General features: G+C 39.5%; 1 protein-coding gene across 1 annotated transcript in view; it reads left to right on the plus strand.

Annotated features, from left to right (window-relative positions):
- Positions 1–7,421, plus strand: part of AR (androgen receptor) — a 217,214-nt gene extending 209,793 nt beyond the window's left edge. The window contains exon 8 of the mRNA XM_086387520.1: positions 606–7,421. Within this exon, the coding sequence (XP_086243646.1) occupies positions 606–761 (156 nt within the window). The 3' untranslated portion in view covers positions 762–7,421. The remainder of the gene's footprint in view (positions 1–605) is intronic.
- Positions 7,422–22,807: the final 15,386 nt, after the last annotated feature.

Below are 22,807 nucleotides of genomic sequence, written 5' to 3' on the forward strand. Positions count from 1 at the left end.
GTTGGGAGGTGCTTCCATTCCCCTCTGGCTTTGAGTGTGGTCCAGGAAGAAAATCCAATGAAGAAGAAAGGAACACAGGTCACAGTGTCCCAGCTGGATGTTGTGAAAGAGGTGGAGGAGTTGAGAACAGAGCAACTGGGACTCAGAGAAGGGGCTTAGAGTAGATAAGTTCTTTAGGCAGACAAAACAGACCTGGATGTTTTTCCCCTCTTCCTTGAGTCATGTGCATGTACGTTTGTGTGTGTGTGTGTGTGAGAGAGAGAGAGAGAGAGTGTGTGTGTGAGAGAGAGAGAGTGTGTGTGTGCGTGTGTGTGTGTGTGTGTGTGTGTGTGTGTGTGTGTGTGCTGGGGAAAAGGAACACTCAGTCCTGAGTCAGAGAGCCTGCAGTGGTTTAAGAGATCTCTTGGGACCTCTCAGTGACTCCCTGGAGACAATTTAGTGCATGTGTGTGTGTATGCACTCACACACACAAACACACACACACTCACAGAGGCCCAAGGACATGAAAGGAAGGAGGAGGAAATCAAAGGCTGTGGGGGAGACCCTGACAAGAAGCCAACTCCTTGTCAACCCTGTTTTTTCCCTCTCTTGTTGTCTCCTTGCAGATTGCACGAGAGCTGCATCAGTTCACTTTTGACCTGCTAATCAAGTCTCACATGGTGAGCGTGGACTTTCCAGAAATGATGGCAGAGATCATCTCTGTGCAAGTGCCCAAGATCCTTTCCGGGAAAGTCAAGCCTATCTATTTTCACACTCAGTGAAGCTTTGGAAGCCCCCATTTTCTTACCTCACCTCACTCCCTTTTTCAGATATCTTCTGCCTGTTTTAACTCTGCACTACTTCTCTGCAGTGCCTTGGGGAATTTCCTCTATTTATGTATAGTCTGTCATGAAGATGTTCTTGAATTCTATTTGCTGGGCTTTTTTTTTTTTTCTCTCTCTCTTTCCCTCCTTTCTTTTCTATCTCTACCTATCTGACTCTCCCATGGCACTTTCAGACTGTACTTCCTGCTGTGGCTCTTATCTGTGTTTTGAATGCTGTTGTATTTCTTTAAATCTGTGATGATCCTCATGTGGCACAGTGTCAAGTTGTGCTTGTTTATAGCACTATGCTGTGTGCCAGCTACACAAACGTTTACTCACCTAATGCCACGTGAAGTTTAGAGAGCTAAGAGTATCTGGAAAAACAAAAGACAAACAAACAAACAAACAAAAAATACACTATGGTTTTTCCCTCTTAAAAAATATTAAAACAGAAATTACCAAAGAGGCCAACAGTAACTAGAATAAGGTGAAAATTGCAAGCCCATGGGGAGTCACTGCTTTTTTCCCCCAAACCCTCTCTCCCTGGGAGACTTTATTTTCTGCCAATGGCTATTGCCATTAGAGGGCAGGGTGACCCCAGAACTGAGGTGGATGGGGGCAGATTTAAGATAGGACAGATGGATCACCAGTACCTGCCCACAGCCTTGGCTCCTGAGAGCTAGGCTGTTCAACTGCAGCACAATTCATGGTACTGAAAAATGTGCTTCATGTTTGAAAACCTGTCTGTTGGAAATGCCTCCCCACACCAGTCCCTTTTCTCTTGCATCCTCTGCCTCCACCCTCAAATTGACTTTCAATATCTTTTCTAAGAGCTTTGAACTGAATGTTTTCTTTAGCCAAAACTTGGCCACTTCCACTGAAGAATCAGACCAGCAAGAAGGAGAGGGAGATCTGACCTTTTGTAAGGCCCCATTCTGATCCAGGTCTGCATTCCCATTTGTGGCCCAGGGAGGAGCCTAGGGCTAGAGTCAGAGGAAAAGGAAGTAGTGGCTTGACTGTTCTCCTGCTTAGGACACTGAAGATTTGATCCTTTTTTGCCTCTACCTTTAAGAGACCTGAATGTTTTCTGCCTGACTCCATGCAGCTGCAAGCATCCTCCATCCTCCCTTCTGTGTTTTCTGGGCCCGAGCTTCACCAGACTTCACTACAGCCACAGTGGTGAAACTTGTCCACTCCTTGGGCACATTCAGACTCTCTGCTAAGAACTCCCACCCCCAAGAAGGCTAACAAGTCAGCAGTCTTGATGTCTATCTCTAGATGCCAGTAGGCTCAAAGATTTCTTACCATATGTCTCTCATCAACTGAACTCTCAGAACTCTGTAGACCTTAGACAAACTGGAAAGAAGGTATCAACGGGATTGGACAAGCTGGGCGTCTTGCCCTTGTCCCCCAGAGATGACACCTTCCCACCAAGTGAAGAATGCCCACTTCCTCCTTCAGAGCAGCTAAAGGGGCTACCCAGATCTGTGTTGAAGAGAAAACTCTGTTACCAATGTGAGAAAAATGAAGGCACTAGAAACGGAAATCCTGTAAATGCTCTCCTTTCCATCCAACATATCCACCTGCAGAAGTCAGGGAAAGAAGAGAGAAGAAATCAAGAGAATACTAACTAATAAATTAAAAGTTTTCAGAAGCAAAATCTAAAGCCAGATGGGCACCATCTGGTGAGTTTATTCACCATCCTTCTCTGCTGCTGATTCTGGGCTCTAACGTTGGCCATACTCACTCAGCCACTTTTGTTGCTGCCTCTCGGCCAGAGGAAGCTGAAATACTGAAACTACCGAACCATGGCCTCCTTTGGAAAGGTCTGATGGGCTGCCACCTATGAACTTGGTGTGTTCCAGCAACACTGGTTTCATATAGTCCTTTGGCACTCCTTTGTTCTGTTGACTTTGTCCCCCAGTCATGAGTACTGGGGAATGCCTACCTACTTTCTCATCTTGGCCACTGTCTCTTCACATAGCTCTTAAATTCATCTGCTAAACAACAAATTAGAAGCCAGTCACCAAGCTGCCTGTTTCAGCTAGTTCACTCTACTTGTTGTTGAGAAGATAGTTTCTGAGTGACATGATATGATCTACATGGGTTTCCTCCCCTGATTTCTGCTGATATTAATAGCCAAATGAACCTGCAAAACAGCTTCTTTAAATAACAAGGGAGAGGGGAACTTAAGATGTGTGTTACACCAATCCAAGTCTGCTGGACAAAACTAAAGCTGACAGGTTCTCTTTATAGGGTAGGATAGAACAATTCTGTTTTTCTTTGTTATGACACCATTTGGCTTATGGGATCACTTTTAGCTGTTTTAAAGAGAAAAAAAAAACCCACCACTCTATTCATTTAAACTAGGTTACTTTTTAATAGTTCCTTTATATCTGTTTTGAAATGATCCTCATCTTTTGTGGTACATGGATTTGAGTATATTATTCTAATACCTCTCCTTGTAAATACTAGATGCTCTCCTTTCCATTTCTCTGGGTATCAAGGTTTTCATCTTTATAGATTTCCCAATCGTGACTCTTGTCTTTATGAGTATATGTTTTTCACTTGTGAAAGCCAAAAATCAGTGAAATGGCAGTGTAATTAAAAACAGAAACAACTAGATTACTCTGAACTCCCAAATGGCAAGACAAGGAGAAAATGGCCTAAACAAGGATTTAGGTGTACTGTTTTTGCACTGGGCTTCCCTGGTGGCTCAGACGGTAAAGCGTCTGCCTGCAATGCAGGAGACCCGGGTTCGATTCCTGGGTCGGGAAGGTCCCCTGGAGAAGGAAATGGAAATCCACTCCAGCACTCTTGCCTGGAAAATCCCATGGATGGAGGAGCCTGATAGGCTACAGTCCATGGTGTCGCAAAGAGTCGGACACGAGTGAGCGACTTCAATTTCACTTTTGACTTCACTCTCAGTGAGCAAAAGAGATTTTAGCTTAGCTTTGGCTCCCACAGATGAAAGGGGGATTTTTATTTTCTTTTGGCCATTGTTATTCCAGCCAGCGTAATTGCCAGAAGTCTCATTTTGCATGCACTCTGCTCTACAAACAGATTTGATACGGTTGGTACACTGTGCTCACCTTTGAAGGATCAGCCACCCACACCTATTCACCTGGTGAGCTTAAAGATGAGGATCACTCACCAGACAAGCCATGGAGACTATCCCCAAAAAGGTTTGCAGTGCTCAATGGGGATGGAGAGTGAGGAAGAGAAAAAGAAGGAGCACCAGGGAGAAAGTCCCATCTGTGCTGGGCAGCAGACAGCTGCCAGGTTCATAAATTCTGTGGTCAAGGAAAAGAGTCGTGTGGCAGTTTCAGCTCTTGCTCATTGGGCAGCTTGCCCAGGCCTGGCCTCTGAGTTGAAATGCGGGTTGGGTTCTTTGTTCCATAGCTTTTCTATGCCACAGACAGTATCTTTGTTCTTGAAGAGTTCATTATTTTTTTAACAAGAAAGAAGATTTTTGAAGGATTCTGTCATATATCTTTGAAAAAAAGAATCAGTAATACATATATTTTTATATATGTTAACTGGCACTTAAAAAGGTGGGGGGGGGGAAGAGTTTCACTCTGTCCTTTGGGTAGTTGCTGAAGTGATTTTCCAGGTTGAGAAATAATGCGCTGATGCTAGAATCCCTCTCTGTTCATACTCTACTTCTATATACATATATGAATATATAGCAAGAAATATTCTATTTGTACTTCAAAAGAAAATAGGTCCACCATCCACATGATATTGGTACTACACAAATGACCTAATGTTAAGCATCAAGTAGCTTCTGAGTGTTTGTTTCATTAGGCACAGCACAGACATGGCCTTGTCCTCTTTTCTGTCTTGATACTGGGCATGAATCAAAAGTACAAGCCACTCCCTCTCAGTCTTGTGCTAGGGTTGCACTTCATGAGACTCTTTTCAGACAGCTTAATAACTATCCCTGCATGGTTCCTACATGGCCCTGGGAAGACAAGAGGTTGAATACTAATTATTTTATGGCAGTTGCCCAGGTGAGAGGACACTGGGCCCAAGGGGGGTGACGTTCATGCTCAACTATATGTAGGGGGTCATGAGAATCAGGAATGCTAAAATACAAGATCCAATCCCAAACTTAAGTCAAAATAATCCATTTATCATGTGCACTATCTAATAAAAGGAAGTTTCTACCCTTGCTGCCTTTTATTAGGCGGGTCTGTTCTCACCACTAATCTCTTTGAAAATCTGTGAAAGCAGTTTAAAAAAAAAAAAAGATAAAGAGACCAAAAAAAAAAAAGACAGTGCATCACATTATGTAACCAAAGATTACATTGTATCTGGTAATTTACCAAAATTTTTAAGGGCAGGGAGGGGGCAAACATTAGTGCCTCTTTGGTAACCTATCCAAAAACAGACTAAAGGACTTTGCTGGTGACTGACTTATAAGAGTTTTGTGGGGTTTTCCCCTCCACAATATACATGTTTAGAACAGTGGAAGATAATTTTGAAAAATAATGGGATTATGGGTCCTTCAGTAAGTGATTTTTATAAAAAGAACTAGCTTTCCTTTCATGTAGTAGTTGCTGAGCATATTCTTAAAGCTCCATCATTGAATGGTTGGAAATGGAGCTGTCTTGGCCACTGTGTTTGCTAGTTCTGATGTTAGCTTATCTGAAGATGTGAAGCCCTTGCTGAGAAGGGAGCATTTAAAGGATTAGATTTTGCACTAGAGGGACAGCAGGTGGAAATCCTCATTTCTGCCCACTTTGAATGGCACAAAAAGTTTCTCTGCAGTTTAAGGCAGAAGGTTGAAATATATTGTAAATGAGTATTTGTATCCATGTTTCAAAATTGAATTATATATATATAGATATAATGTGTTCTAATAGCTTTACCTCTCTCTGCACCTTTATATTTGGTTCCAGGTCATAGCTGATACCATGTACTTGTAAGAGAGGCCACAGCTACATTTTAGAAGCTCTCAGAATGGAAAAGACACCTGCGTTGATCAGATAACCAAGAGATCTCTGTTCCTATTGAGGCCTGACTCACAGGCCTTGCAAAGGAGCAGAGAAGGGAAAAGGGTAGGGTACATTATGTGTTGCACTTTACTAGCCCAAGACAGATGAATGTGTAAAGGGTGGTGAAGTCCCATTGAAACGGACTGGGATTTACCATAGGGAAGGCCCATACTTGGGGCCAAAGGCCCACCCAAACGATTAGCCTGTGGCCCCCTAATGGGACCTGTGCAGCTGGAAAAAGAAAGGGTATTCTTTGTTCTTCATCACCCCAGTGAGAAAAGGGCAGTTTCCTGCACTTGGGAACCTGGAGCAAGTGCTCCATTTCAAACAATTCACTCACCTGCGATTGAGGTGCTCTTGCTACTGGGTGTCTATGTGCTCTAATTCTGATTTTGGATATGTTCTGTAAAGATTTTTGACAATGAAAATGTGTTTCTATTTGTTAAAAAATTATCAGTGTACTAGAAGTAGTATATCTGTAGGTACAGGTCCATCTCTACCCACAGGTAGGGATGTTTTTCTTCAGAGATTGACACTGGGGTCTGTTGCCCAGAGCCTCCCAATCCTTAACCTTTTCTAGGTGAAGGCAGAAAAATCCACAGTCACTCCTCTAAAAACACTTCAGCTGAAGTAACAAACCATTCAGAATGTTTCCATTCCAAATATAAGTGGTAAATATTTTAATTTAACAGGTAGAGTTTTAAAGGGAAAAGTAGCCTTTGACTCATCTTTGATTTTTCCTCATTAGATTTGGCCATAAAATAAATGATACACATTGATTGGTTTTAACCCCAATTCAGTTGAGCAAGAGTACTGGTTCCTTTCTTTATCCCACTTCTCTCTTAGCTTTTTATGGAATTAAATGAGAAGCTATGGTCTGAGTAGCCCTTGTGGTTTAAAACAGTTTGCACATGCATTACTTTAAAAGGCTGTCACATAGCTACAGATTCCATTGGCCACCAATACTGGAACTCACATCCATTCCCAAAGGAAAGGAAATTCTGGAATGATACTGCTTCTCTGCTGGTGCCCTCCTGGGCTAATGCTTCACATTTTGGAACTCTGTACCTTGCACAGTAGATAAACCAAGCCTGCAGTCTCTCCCAGCTTTAGCCCTTGGTGTTGTACTGCAGTGATGTGCCTGTGGGGTTGTTCAATCCCATAAGCCACTCAGGTGCTGAGAGTACCCACCATTGGGATGACCCAAGCTACCAAAATAGTTTCTCCCCCCACTTTGACACCTTTCTGCTTTTCCCTAGACTGGAGTATTGATTAGGGAGTACCTCAGACATGACATTCTTGGGCTGTCCTCGAGATTACTTTGGCAGCAGAAGAGAGCAGACTATGTAACCAGATGTAAGAATTTACTTTACGCTGAGGGAAAAATTTTAAAGAAAGAAAGCATCATATAAAGTTGTCTTTTTTTTTTTTTTTTTTTAAGAAACATTCATTTTGCTTGAAATGTCTTTTGATGGGGCTTCAGTTCTCACAACGACACTTGGCCTCCACTGGGCAGCAGAACCAGCCCCAAGCGCTAGTGTTCTATTCTCTTTTTGTAATCTTGGAATCTTTTGTTGCTCTAAATACAATTAAAAATGCAGAAACTTGTTTGTTGGAATACATGTGTGACTCTGGGTTTGTCTCTGTCTCTGCTTTCAGAAATGTCATCCATTGTGTAAAATACTGCCTTGCTGGCCTGCCAGCTAAAACTTGGCCACAGCCCCTGTTGTGGCTGCAGGCTCAAGTTATTGTTAACAAAGAGACCCAAGAAAAGCTGCTAATGTCTTCTTATCACCATTGTTAATTTGTTAAAACATAAAACAATCTAAAATTTCAGATGAATGTCATCAGAGTTCTTTTAATTAGCTCTTTTTATTGGCTGTCTTTATTGAAGTCGAGTTGGTATCATGCCCAGTGACTTTTTAATGCTACTTTGATTTTCATGTATTTTTAAAAATCTTTGCACAGGGGTTATAAATTTGTCCGCTTTGGCCTTTAGCATAATTTGACCTGGGACCACCAAAATATCAAAGGGTCTGTGCTAGCAAGCACAGATGGACACTGGCTGCCCATTACAACATCTCATCAGAAAACCTGAGTTTGTCAGGAGAAAGCTACACAAAACCCAGCTGTTCATCCTCATTCTCATCTTCGTGGGAGCATAAAATGAGTGGATGCTTCACAGCCTAGTTCTTGCCAAGCTTCAGATTAAGCTGGGCATGTTCACGTCCTCAGTGGTTTTCAGGGCCAATATCATTCTTGACCACCAATATAAAATCTGAGCCAGCCTTCTTTAGGGTTTACAAAAGTTCAAGCAAAGCCTCCTCCCATCTCCTCTCAGTGTGAATACTTAACGAGATCCTAAATTGAACTCTAGGCTTGAGATACAGGCCATCAATGAAGTGTGACAGATGTGTTAAGGAATAATCGGAATAATCTCAGTGTCCTCACATATAATAGGAGTTGTCACAGTGCCTCTTTACTAGTCCAGCTTGGGGATTCAGTAAAAATGTATATGATCCAACTAGTGGGCTTATTGCTGTGGCTTTGATCCCTACTAAAATGCCAGAACCCCTGGGAGGGATCTTACATTGAGCCATGTTTATCATTACCTCACAGTAGATGTATTTCTCAAACTTTTATGGAGAGCAATGCTTGATGGAGAGGAGAAGAAAACAAGAGCTTCTTAGGATGTGTATTTGTGTGTGTCTAAGTAAAGAGAGAGAATATGAATGTTTGTGGGTTGTGTGTGGAAGTCAGAGTCTACCTCCAGAAGAGTCCCATCTGACCATTGCTTAGTTTCTCTTCTCTTGGATCTACAGAGAGTGACCTAACAGCCACCCTACCTGGTTCCATTGACCACTCAGCTCGTGATACAGTAGTTATCATCATCATAGATTTTCCAAAATTATAACGGCGCAGAGGTCAGGGGTAAACGGTCACCTAGTGGACTAAAAAGAGCCTGGAGGCAGGAGTCTTATATGTGACTTAATCATGATCATATAGTGTATAGCTAGGATTCTGGCCTGCTGATTCACTATATGATACTGGGCAACCCTCTGCCCTTTTCTGTACCTTAGTTTTCTCATCTATAAAATGAATGTGCCTAAAGATATGAAATAGAACTAGAAGAGATGGAGAGCCCCTTCCAGGGTGGATGGATACTACAGTTATTGCAAACTACAGCAACACTTTAAAAAGTTGTAACATAAAGGGGAAAGCAAAGGGCCTTTTATTATCCCTAGAACACAGTTTTGTAACTAGAATTCTGATGTTTGTACTCAATAAAAATTTACCAAACACCTGGGGCAGGGGGTCAAAAAAAAATTGAATCCTGTGTAATAGATGCTGTCAACTCCCTTGATGGATGGGGTTACGACTCAAAAGTAAAATAATTTGTTTACCATTTAGATGATCTCATAAATAGCAGAGATAAGTAGGAGTTAAGCCACGGTCCATGCTTTCAGTGAGTTTACAGTCTATTAAATACCTTAGACCAGGCCAGTCTGGGACTTAAACCCATGAAATCCACCCCAAACCCTCCCACATCTATCCTCCAAACAAGATTGGACTAACCCCTGATTTGTAATTATTGCCTTTTACAGCTAGAAGGGATCTTAGATAACATCTAGCCCAAATTTTACATTCTTCACATGAGAAAGTCCAGGCACAAAACTGTGGCAAATGACTAGCTCTTCTAGCACATCCAGGTCATAGCCCCTTCATGTGCCTGCAGGCACAACCTCTTGCATATTGGTTCAGAGCCTTGGTTAAAGAGCCTCCACGTCTCATCTGTGGTTCCCATGTATACAGCCCAAGGATCTCTACTCCAACTGCAGTACCTACTTTACTGACTCTCAGAGGTTTTCTTCATACCACTGCAGGAGAAAGTGAGAGGAGAGAATTACTGGGGGAGCTGGAATAGCAACTGTAGAAGCAGTGAGAAACATTCAAAAGACACACTGAAGTATTAAAACCTAGTTTTCTGAGTTAATAGGCAGATGCTGACAATTTGAACCCTCAGATTCTTCTGCCACCATTTTTCAGGCCACAACTTCCCCTCTTCCTTCAACTTTCCCAAGGTGCTTCAAACAAGGAGAAGACCATTTGCAGAACTTTGAGTACCAATCAGAAAAACTACCTAAAAAACTGACTTAAGCCAGACTCTGCAAATAGTCCCCCAGTCCACATTGGAGCACTTCAAATCTAAGACCAAAAAAAGAGGTCAACAGAGCAGAAAGGTGCTGTGGGTGTCACACATTTACCACCTGAGCAGAGATGCTTGTCCCCAAAGGAAACAAGTCCTGATGCTTAAACACAGTGCCAAGAGTAGATAATTTCAAAGTTGGACTAATCTTATGAGAGAATCCCACCACCTCAAAAGACTCCTGGGACTCTTCACAAGGGACAATATACAGTTATATGATACATTTGTTCTTTCATTTATTCAACAATCATTTGTTTGTTTAACCACTATGTAATCGACATAAGAACAAAATAGACATGGTCTCTGTCCTCATGGAACTTCTAGACTAGTAGGACAGACAGACACAGACAATTGTAATGAATGCTATGGTTAAGAGAAGGTATGCTAAGGTATGCAGTATTCTGTTGGGGTGCAGAAGAAGGGTGCCTAGCCCAGTCTAGTGGGAAGGTCAGGGAAGACTCCTTAGAGAAGTCCAGGCTGTGATTCAAGTTCAATGAAGAAAGGGTTGAAGAGGAGAAAGGGGCATTCTTTCTCAGACAAGAGACAGCAACCTTGCAAGGGAAAACACAAATAGTCTAGCCCGAGTGAAAAAATTTGAAAAAGAGGGTGATTGTGAGAGAAGAGAATAGAGAAAGAGGCAAATGCAAAAGTCAGTGAGTGCACATGTGTCACACTGAAGAGTTGAGCCTTTTTTTCAAGGTTAAAGGAGAGCTATAGGAATCCTTGCCACCATTTCAGTTCCCAGACAAATGATTTCATCTGTTCCTCATAACATCCTGAATTCAGGCCAACCAGAGATCAAGCCCATTTTGCAGATAGGAAAACTGACACTCAGAACAGTGATGTGATTGGCCCAAAGGTTGTTCCTGAATAGTTAACAGTCCTAAGTCTGAACTGGAAGCCCTGAATCTCCTGATTTCCAGTTTTAGGCTCCTCACATTAGAACAATCTATCAAAAACCTGGACCTGGTATAACTCTTTGAATGTATTCAACAGTCTCTGTGGTGACAGCATGCACTGTTTACTATGCCACATACACCTGCCATGGCCTTCCTGCATGCATGCTAAGTCACTTGAGTTGTGTCCAACTCTGTGCAGCCCTATGGACTGTAGCCTGCCAGACTCCTCTGTCCATGGGATTCTCCAGGCAAGAATACTAGAATGAGTTGCCATTTCCCTCTCCAGGTGATCTTCCCAACCCAGAGATCAAACCCACGTCTCTTACATTTCCTGCATTGGCAGGTGGGTTCTTTACCACTACCAACACCTGGGAAGCCATGGTCTTCCTGAGGTGACACTCACTGGCACGAGTTTCCAAGATGGCAGACAAGATATCCCAGAGAGGATTATTAGCAATTTCATAAGGGATAGTTGATGCTGTGGGAAGCCTGCCAATTTGGTGCTCTATGGATGTGGGGCTTCATTCATTCATCCAAATAGGAATGTCAGAGAAGATGCTGGAGAAAAATACATAACATTTCACCTTCCTAGAGGTGATGATATCTGACTCAGGCCTTGAACAGTGACATTAAAATTCACAGGAGGAAAAAAAAAAATAAATTAAAAAAAAATAAAGTTCACAGGAGGAAATGCAGCTGAGCATGCAGGAAAGAATATATGTCTTCTGCTTTGGAACAAAGCAAAAGGAACTAGTAAAAAGTAATAGTTGGATGAATCTGAGCAAGGTTCCATTGTGAAAAGCCTGCATGTCCTGCAAAGAAATGAAATTTCTTCTGTAGGCTAGTCATTCTCAGTTAAGGCATGTGAAAGATAATAGCCACATGTGTAACATTCTCTCAAGGGAGCCTCCAGGATTATATGCAATACCTGATACATAGCTATTATTTAGTCCCTTTCTCTCCCACTTAAGAAAGCAAATATGAATACAAGTGAGATTGACAATATTGAAGGGAAAATCTTGAACTTCCTATAGTATAACTAAGAAAAAATTCTACCAGTTTCAATGCTTAGGATATTATCAACATGCTACTTGCCACACCTAATAAGTAATGAGAGAACATCAGTTGAGATAACTAAGGACTTTTGAAAAAAGCTATAACATACTTAGTTTCAGGAGTTGAAACCTATGTTAAACCACATTGTATAAGAATACAATAAAAGTGACACAGAGATTGACTCAAGGGAATAGTGGTGGTAGTAGTAGTGGTAAATGTATTGAGCACACACTATGTGAAAAGAAGTGCTAAAGCAAAGGTCTTTATATTGTGTCTTACCTAATTCTTACATTAACCCTATGAGTTGAGCACAATTACTCCCATAATATAAATGAAGAAACTGAGTCCTTGACCCAAATTATTTCTGGCTCAGACCCAAGATTACTTCTAAGTAATAAAGCCTGAACTCTAAAATACATTTGTTGTCAAAGCCTACAGTTTTGATCACTGCCATATAGTTTGCTTGTTTTATTTTTTTGTGATTTTCTCAGTCTTTGCATAGAGGCCCAAAGGACTGAAAGCAGGCTGCATTACGGATAAGAATAAGGAAAAGACAAATGAAATTGTCTTTACAACTACCCATCTCAGGAGTGAAACTGTTGTCTGGTATGAGCCCATGATTTCTTCAGAGCAGCCACCTACTCCCCAAACTTCAAATGAGTACTTTTGGGAGGAAAAATTGTCTTCTCCAGCCCTACCATCTCCCAAATGTCTTTCCAAGCCCCTTGCTTTCATTTCTGTCTCTGGTTAGAGATCGCTGGAGTACAGCAATTCACTGGGTGTCCACAAAGCCTATGAGCATATTTGTCTATAAAGGCATAAAGGCATTGGATAAGAAATCAGAATACCAGCTTCTGCCATTAACTAGCAGGTGAACTTTAGCAGTCCTTTTCTTCTTCCTAGTCCTCAGTGTCCCCATCTATAAAGCAAGGGAGATAAAGACTAGCCTGGTTTCTTCTCTCATATGCCTTCTTAGACTCTGTGAAAGTTTTGACTAAAACCAGAATTTTGCCGATTGGAATTTCTTTATCTCACTCCAATGCCTGTAATCTTATTCCTATATTTTAGAATTTCTACCATAGAAAAATCTTATAGTTTTTGCTGTACTTGCAAATGTCCAGTCATCAGCATCTTTGGCAACACACTCAGTATTACAATGCTTGTGTTCCACAACAGCCTCCACCCTACAGCATGCCACCTTGCCTAAGACACCTGCCAGTCTCACTGATAGTACATTTCTACTAATACTTCTTGGGTCATTCTGTACCTGGACAATTTCAATATGGACCAGAGACTCTGATGGATATATCTCCTATCGAGAATAAACATGGGAAGTTGTGACTGTTTGGGGAGTCTCTGAGGTGGAGGTGGTATGGACTTTATTAATGGTTCAGGTCAGAAACCAGTGTATAGGCAATGCCATTGTTGTTGTTCAGTCGCTAAGTCATTTCCAACTCTTTTGAGACCCCACAGACTATAGCCTACCAGGCTCATCCGTCCATGGGATTTCCCAGGCAAGAATACTGGAGTGGGTTTCCATTTCCCTCTCTCACAGATCTTCCCAACCCAGGGATCGAATCTGTGTCTCCTTCATTGGCAGGCAGATTCTTTACCACTGAGCCACCTGGGAGACCCTAGGCAATGCCATTATATAAGCACTAATGGACAAGAGACCAGACCAATGTCTTCCTTTTGGGAATAGAGCAATATACTATTAGTCTTCATTTTTGTGGTTCCCTTCATGTGAAATGATAGCTTTCTTTTCTGCCTAAGTTAATCTTTCTTACCCATTAAGGGCTTGGCTCAAAAGCCAAATCCAGTATGTTTTCCTGATTTCCTCAATGGGAAATCAGTTCTCTCTCCTTTTAACTTTCAACCTCCTTCCCCTAAGCCCACACTATTGCTTGGGCTTGCACTTAGTTGTAACGATAGGAATCCATTGTCATTTAAATAGTGCTTTATACATAATAGAACTTTGATATCAGCTATCTCATTGGAGACTCACATGAACTCTATAAGGAAAGTGCAGCAGGAATTATTAATATTCCAATTAAATATGTGACAGGAATAAAGCATTGTTATTTTAGAAGCTGGCTAGAGACTTTTTGTTTCTAGCAGTGTGTTTTACTAGATACCCTGAATGACTCTCCCAATGAAAGCAATTAAAATATAAGTTAAAATATAAAATGAATATTTTAAAATAATATTTTAAAATTCACTTTTTAATTAGTATGATAATAGAAAAAATCCATGGTCAAAAAGGAAGTTAAAGCAGGAACTCTGGAAGTAATTGAGTACCAAAGCCAAATTTGAATTTCTACATTGATGACTGTAGTTTTTAATCCTAATTCAAGATACTAATGACATCTGAAAAACTGAAAGATGAGATCCCAGATTGGCAGTTCTTACAGATGATTGGTATAAGCAAATGCTTTGTAGAAGAATGCAACTTTCATTTAAGCCTCAAAAATTTCAATGTATAAAATTCCAAAGAAAATGAACATCTCACAGTGAAAATGTACAAAATATACAAAGAAACAAGACACCCTGTGTAACAACCTTCAGAAACAACAAACATCATAATCAGACCTACAGACCATAAATATAAAACAATCACATTTAGAATACAAAATTTACTTTACTTAAAGTGATTAAATGTCTTTATAAAATAGTTAAAATAGAAACAAGGAAGAACAGAGTATAAAGAAAAAACAAGCATATTAGAAAAAGAATAAAATAGAATCTCTGAAACTAAAAAATAGAACAGTAGAATTAAATATATACTGATAAATTAGAAAACATATATATATATATATATATATATATATATATATACAGCTAAAGAGAGAATTAGGGAAATGGAAGATGGATGCAAACAAAGTATCCATAATATACAGCATAAAAAATGGAAAATATCAGAAGTTAGGAGATAAGAAGGTAGTGCAGATAAACCTAATATATATCTAACTAGATCTAATATACATATCTAACTAGACTTCCAGAGCACAATCATGGAGCAGGAAAAAGGCAACATTCAAAGACAAAATAACTGAGAATTTGTCAACATTGTTGAAAGACATTCATCTTTAAGACTTACAATCCTGACAAATCCCAAGCTAGACAAATAAAAGAAATTCACACCAGATACATCACAGTGATGTTACCATAGAATGCTAAAGAAAAATAATATTACAAAATCAGTCAGTGAGGAAGGGAAAACTTGAACAAAACATTAAAAATAAATTATATTAACATATCAGTTAGAACTGGACATGGAACAACCGACTGGTTCCAAATAGGAAAAGGAGTATTTCAAGGCTGTATATTGTCACCTTGCTTATTTAACTTATATGCAGAGTACATCATGAGAAACGCTGGGCTGGAAGAAGCACAAGCTGGAATCAAGATTGCCGGGAGAAACAGCAATAACCTCAGATATGCAGATGACACTACCCTTATGGCAGAAAGTGAAGAGGAACTAAGAAGCCTCTTGACGAAAGTGAAAGAGGAGAGTGAAAAAGTTGGCTTACAGCTCAACATTCAGAAAACTAAGATCATGGCAACTGGTCCCATCACTTCATGGCATATAGATGGGGATACAGTAGAAACAGTGGCTGACTTTATTTTTGGGGGCTCCAAAATCACTGCAGATGGTGACTGCAGCCATGAGATTAAAAGACGCTTACTCCTTGGAAGGAAAGTTATGACCAACCTAGATAGCATATTCAAAAGCAGAGACATTACTTTGCCAACAAAGGTCCGTCTAGTCAAGGCTATGGTTTTTCCAGTGGTCATGTATGGATGTGAGAGTTGGACTGTGAAGAAGGCTGAGCACCGAAGAATTGATGCTTTTGAACTGTGGTGTTGGAGAAGACTCTTGAGAGTGCCTTGGACTACAAGGAGATCCAACCAGTCCATTCTAAAGGAAATCAATCCTGGGTGTTCATTGGAAAGACTGATGCTAAAGCTGAAATTCCAATACTTTGGCCACCTGATTTGAAGAGTTGACTCAATGGAAAAGACCCTGATGCTGGGAGGGATTGGGGGCAGGAGGAGAAGGGGATGACAGAGGATGAGATGGCTGGATGGCATCATCGACTGGATGGAAATGAGTTTGAGTGAACTCCGAGAGTTGTTGATGGACAGGGAGGCCTGGCGTGCTGCAATTCATGGAGTCGCAAAGAGTCGGACACGACTGAGCAACTGAACTGAACTGAATAATAATAGTAGCAGAAGAGAGCAGTAGATGACTTTTGATATACTGGGAGAATTCTCTACCCAGCAAAAGTATCATTCAAGTTAAAATAAAAATGTTTTAAATCAGGTATTCCATAAAGGCAATTCTAAATGATGTACTTCAGATATTTGGAGAAAGATCTTAGATAGAAGATCTGAGACCCTAGAGTTAATAGTGAGCAAAGGTACTCATACTGCTAAGTCACTTCAGTCGTGTCCGACTCTGTATGACCCCATAGACGGCAGCCCACCAGGCTCCCCCGTCCCTGGGATTCTCCAGGCAAGAACACTGGAGTGAATTGCCATTTCCTTCTCCAATGCATGAAAGTGAAAAGTGAAAGGGAAGTCGCTCAGTCGTGTCCGACCCTTAGCGACCCCATGGACTGCAGCCTACCAGGCTCCTCCATCCATGGGATTTTCCAGGCAAGAGTACCGGAGTGGAGTGCCATTGCCTTCTCCGAAGGTATTCATAAACGTGGATAAATCTAAACATACATTGACTATAAGCAAAAAAATTGTGATTTCTATCTAATATTGTGAGAAAAGAGCAAGATAGAATTAATTTGAAAACTGCATATATATTGATAGGGAGTTATTACAGTTATAAAAGTTAAGTCCTTAATTTGCTAAGAAAGAAGATAAAGATACTAACTTCATTTGTATCCAGTTATTTTATTTTTCCAATTTTATTGAGATATAATTTACACACAGCACTCTGTAAGCATATGGTATACAGTATAGTAACTTGAGTTTCATATATTGTGAAATGGTTAACACAGTAAGTTTAGTTAAGATCCATCATCTCATATAGATACTAAAAACTGCTTTTTCCTTTATTTGGTGAGAACTCTTAAGGTCTACTTCCTTAACAATTTTCAAATATACAAAATGGCAATCGTACTACAGTCATAGTATAGTCATACATCCCCAGTACTTATCTTATAACTGAAAGTTTATGTATTTTGAACACGTCCATCCAATTTCCCTGCCCCTCACACCCTGCCTCTGGTAACCACAACTTTGATTTCTTTTTCTTTGAGTTTGGTTGATTTTTGTTTTGTTTTATTGTCTTTTTTTTTCTTTCTTGTTTTGTTTTATTTACATTCCACATATAAGTGACATGTATTTGTCTTTGTCTGACTGATTTCACTTAGCATAATGCCCTAAAGGTCCATTCATGTTGTCACAAAAGGCAGGATTTTCTGTAGCTGCATAATATCCATTGTCTATATACACCACAACTTTGTAATCCATTTATCTGTCAACAAATAGTTAAGTTTATCCATATCTTAGCTATCCTAAACAATGCCTCTATGAATGTGAGGGTGCAGATATCTCTTCAACATAGTGTTTTTGGATGTATCCCCACATATAGAATTGCTGGACTATCTGATAATGCTACCTTTAATTTTTTGCTACCATACTATTTTTAATGCTTTGTATATGGGACTGTTTTCTTTATTTATTTTCTAGATTTGTTGTTAGTGTATGGAAATTCTGATTTTTATATGCTAATTTTATATCCTGCAGCTTTATTGAATTTGATCAAATACAATGGCTTTCTGTTGCAGTCTTTAGGGTTTTTTTAATAGAAAATCAGGTCATTTACAAATAGAGACAATTTTACTTCTTCATTTCCAATTCAGATGCCTTTTCTTTCTTTTTGTTGCCTGACTGCTCTGGTTAGGACTTCCAGCGCTATGTGGAAAAGTGGTGGTGATAGTAAGCACCTTTGTCTCATTCCTGATCTTAGAGGAAAAGTTTTCAACCTTTCACCACTGAGTACAATATTAGCTGTGGGATTGTCACATATAGCCTTTATTATGTTGAGGTATGTTTCTTCTATATCTAATTTGTTAAGAGCTTTTATCATGAATGGATGCTGAATTTTGCTCCTTAACTTTAGACTTTATTAAGTCAAATATCTACATAATATTTTTAAAAATAATAATCAGAAAGTTTGATAGTCACAGAATGGAAAATATACACTAAGCAAATACCAACCAGAGAAATCTTATTTATTTATGTTATTGATAGACAAAATTATATGACAAAAGCATTACTACAAATAGATAAGTTTGTATTGATGAAAAGTCCAGTTTACCAGGAAGATGACATCATTTAAAATTTGTATGCCTCTCATAAAAAGGCCTCAAAATACATAAAGCAAAATGTGAAATGACACAGTTAACAGTCTTAATATTTGGTAGGTGATTTTAACATATTTCAGTCATAAATTGACAGATTAAAGAGACTAAAACATAATAAGGATAATAATAAGGATAAGTTTTGAGCCACAAAATTAAACAAAAAGATTTTTTTGTCATATGTAGAGCTTTAGACTCAACATTGGGGACTGTATATTCTTTTCAAGCACATGTAAAACATGTTTGAAAATAGTCCATGGGCTAAGCCAAGGGTCAGGAAACCATAGCCGTTTGGTGAAAATCAGCCTGCTGTATGATTGCTTTTTTTCTTGTTTAATAGCTTTATTGAGATACAACTTACATACCACACATTTCTCTCATAAAATTCAGTAGATTTAATATAACTAATAACTAATAACTCAGTGAATACTGAGTTGTGTGTCCATTGACACAATTATGAAACAATTTCATTTCACCAAAGGAAGGCCCATACCTCTTAGCTATCACCATCTGATCTCCCCATACCCTGTCCCTCCAACCTAGGCAACCAATAATCTACTTTTCTCTTTGTAGATTCACCTACTCTGTACAGTCTATATAAATGGAATCATAAAGTGTTTGTCCTTTATGACTGACTTCTTTCACTTAGCTTAATGTTTTTAAAGTTCATCCATATTGAAGAAGGTATTAATATGTCATTAGTTTTATTGTTAATAGGATTTCATTACATGGACAAACTGCAGTTTGTTTATCCATTCATCAGTTGATGGATAATTGGTCTGTGTATACTTTTTGGCAGCTATGATGAATGCCAACAACACTTATGTATAAGATTTTTTGTGGACATCTGTTTTCATTTCTCTTGAGTATATACCTATATGTGAAATAGCTAAATCACATGACAACTCTTTGTTTAAAATTTTGAGGAACTGCCAGCCTATTTTCCATAGTTGCTGCAGCAGTTCACATTTCCACCAACAGTGTATAAGGGTTCCAAATTCTCCGTATCCTCACCAGCATCCATTATTTTTTTTTTTTTTTTTTTTTTATCATTGCCGTTTTGGTGGGTATGGAGTAGTAGTTTCATTGTGGGTTTGATTTGAACTTCCTTGATGGTTAATGGTATTGGCCATCTTTTTGTGTGCTTGTTGTCCATTTGTACGTATTCTTTTGAGAAACATTCATTCAGATCATCTGCCCATTTCAAACTGACATGTCTTTTTATTATTGAATTGTAACATCCTTTATATATTCTAGATATAAGGCCCTTATCAAATATATCATTTGCAAAAATTTCCCCTTATCCTGTAGAATGTCTTTTCACTTTCTTGATAGTGTCCCTGAAATGGAAAAGTTCACTGTGATAATGTCCACTTTATTACTTATTTTGTTGCTTTTGCCTTTGGCATCAAATCTAAGGTATCATTACCCTAATTCATGGTCACAAAGATTTATGCTTATCATTTCTTTTAAGAATTTTAGTTTGAATGGTTAAATTTAAGTCTTTGAGTTAGTTTTTATACATAGTGTGAGGTGGAAGTACAATTTCATTATTTTGTATGTGGATATCTGGGTGTCCCAGCACTGTTTCCTGAAAAGATTACTTTTCCCCATTGAATTTATTTAGCACCCTTGTCAAAAATCAATTGAAAATATATTTAAAGGTTTATTTCTTGACTCTCAATTCTATCCCATAACTCTATATGTCTGCCCTTAAACAAGTACTATATTATCTTGATTACTGCCACCCCATTACATCACCATATGAATGAAAATCCTACAACATGCCTTCTGTCAAAATCCCCTTAATGACTCACTTTCCACCCATTTCTTCTCTAGGGCTCAGGATAAGATATGCCCACATGGCAAATTAATTTAGTTGGTTCCAGGTCCTCATTCATTTTCATTATCCTTCCTTCCTCTCTAATTTTATCTTTCATTCTGTTTTTGTCTCTTTTTCCTATCTGTCCCCTTCCCTCTCAGTTGCCCCACCTATCTCCTTCCCTCTTTTTTCTCCCTTTCCCTTTTTTTTTTCCTATCTATCTTTTTTCTCTCTCTATTGTTTTCCCTTCTCTTGATGTTTTTTTCTTTATCATTTTACTGCCCCATTCTGCTCTCCCTGTTCAGTCTTACTCTCTCTACAATCTCAATCTCTCTCTTCCCCTAGTCTTCAGCTGTGAGCTCTCCTAGGTCCTGCCCTTTAGAATCTTGCCAATTCCTGCTAGGTGCCTGTGAAAAACCATCCAAAGAATGTAGTTAGCTTTGAATTGTACTAGGGCCAATCTCTACATCAAAGAGATTTCAAACATTGCTCCAAATATTTCAATTTAGCAAATATTTATACAGAAACCGCATATATCAGACATTATGCTGTTCCATTATGCATAATTTCATTGACTCTTCACATCAAATTTGCAAAGAAATAAGGAGCTATTATCCCTACATTACAGACAAGGAATCCAAAATGAGAGTTGAAGTTCATTGAAGAAAAGAGGAATGACAAGAATTGCATATGAGAATGAAGATTCGTGTCTGGTTCCATAATCCATGCTATTTTCACTGTGCTGGGCTGGGAATGATCACTATCTATCCCCAAGAGCTAAACCGAGAGTAGCAGTATAGCATAAGTGTAAAGATAGGTTGGAAGGGAGAGGAATAGCCAGGTGTTGTATAAGCCCTAGCTCCCATCCTGCCCAATTTTCCAACCAAATTTTGCCACATCCTTGACTTCATTCTCAGACCTCTTACTGCCACAAGTCCTTAGCCAGTCTTGATCAAGGGAGAAAGAGTCTTAGAATTTTTATTCCCTTCAGTGAATGCAGCCTGGAAAGAAGTTACACTCCTCAAACTGAGACCTGACATTGGGTTACTATGTTATATCTGCTACTTCCACTAGTCTGTTGCTGCTAATTGAATTTGACACGTGGTGGGTGAGGAGTAAGACAGAAGCATCTGTGTAACGCTTAAGATTCAGTATTCTGTCCCCTTACCTCATGCTTGTCCAATGCATAATCTTGGCCTCTTGCCTGGTTATCTTGCTTCATGTATCTATAGGCCTGGAACTCTGAACACATGGTCATAGCTACCTCCCAATCCAGCCTTCCTCCTCTTAGAGTAGTTTTCACTCCTGTGCCTTCCATTCTTCCCATCTGTTACCCACAGCCAGATCTTTCATCACTTATCTTGCAAGATGTGTAGTAGCCTACAATACTTCCCTGCATTGTCTTGTCAAGACCAGGCTACCTGTATCTACTGGGCCCTAAAATTGCAGTCAAGATAGTCTTCCCCTAGCTTATCTTCTTCCTACCAGGCCCACATCACCAAGGTCTTGGGGACCCTGGAACTCTTGCGACTAAGTCATGAAGAAATCAGCCTTAAATGAAGGTTTGAGCCTGATCTCCTCCCCCACCACATTATCTTGCTTCTATAGCCACAATCCAGGCTGGAATTAATTAGGTAGTACATGTTTTTCAGGTACAGCATAACCTTTCCATGGGGAACTCTGACTGACAGATTCTAATTTATAAGCTTTATTCCGGTGCATAGGCAAACACTGCCATGCTCAGACTGTATCTTTTGAAGGTTATAGCATTTAGATCCTAAAGCTCTTAATTTTATTGGAAATGGGAGAAAAAATGTCATACAAATATTTCATTTTGAAGCATGATGATTTCAACACACACCTCTTACTGAAGTAATTGCCACCCACCCATTTGCATCATAATTTGGTAGTCAGTTATAGAAGGGCCCAACTCTCCATTATGTCTGTTTTTGGTGTCTTAAAGCAACAGAAGTAGGCTTCCTCTACCCCATGATAGTTTTCAGAATATTAGCTTCCCTGTATACACATGGATTAGGGGTGAGGGAATTCTTTTTGATGCAAGTTTAGCATTTCAGTATATTAAGTGTAAACTGGAGTATCCTTCCAAATATACTATAGCCATTGAAACTTATTCCTGGGATAGAGTTCCCTGGCAGGCTAGCTGGCAGAAGTGCTTTGATCATTCCAGCCTAGATGAAGTAAATGTTGCTTAGAAGGAAAAGAAGAAAGAGAAATCAACAAGCAGAAGGGCACAGAGAGTTTGGAACTAAGACAGCTGAAGGGAGAGAGCTTGGAATTCTAAGAGGGCCACTGGACAGAAAACTCCAGTGAGAAAGGCTGAAAAGTGAGATTAGAGGCAAAGACTATGCTGGTTAAAGCAAGAATGATATGAGAATGGAATAGGAAGTAGTGGAGCAGATGTCTGGGCAAAACATGATTCAAGAGAAAAGGCTGGAACAAGCAAACTGGAAATGATAGAATAGAAATCACAGTTGGAAGAGCTGCCTGAGGAGTAGTTCTAGCCAAAATTCTAGTGGTGGCATTCAAACCTACAATGAGTAGCCATATTTCTTGGAAGATGACAGGGGAAGAGTGAACCACTCAACTAGAGGTTAGTTTTTAATAGTCAGAAGTTTG

Source organism: Bos grunniens, chromosome X (genome assembly GCF_055505025.1).
Source record: "Bos grunniens cultivar Pamir isolate PY7600 chromosome X, Bosgru_T2T1.0, whole genome shotgun sequence".
Taxonomy (NCBI): domain Eukaryota; kingdom Metazoa; phylum Chordata; class Mammalia; order Artiodactyla; family Bovidae; genus Bos; species Bos grunniens.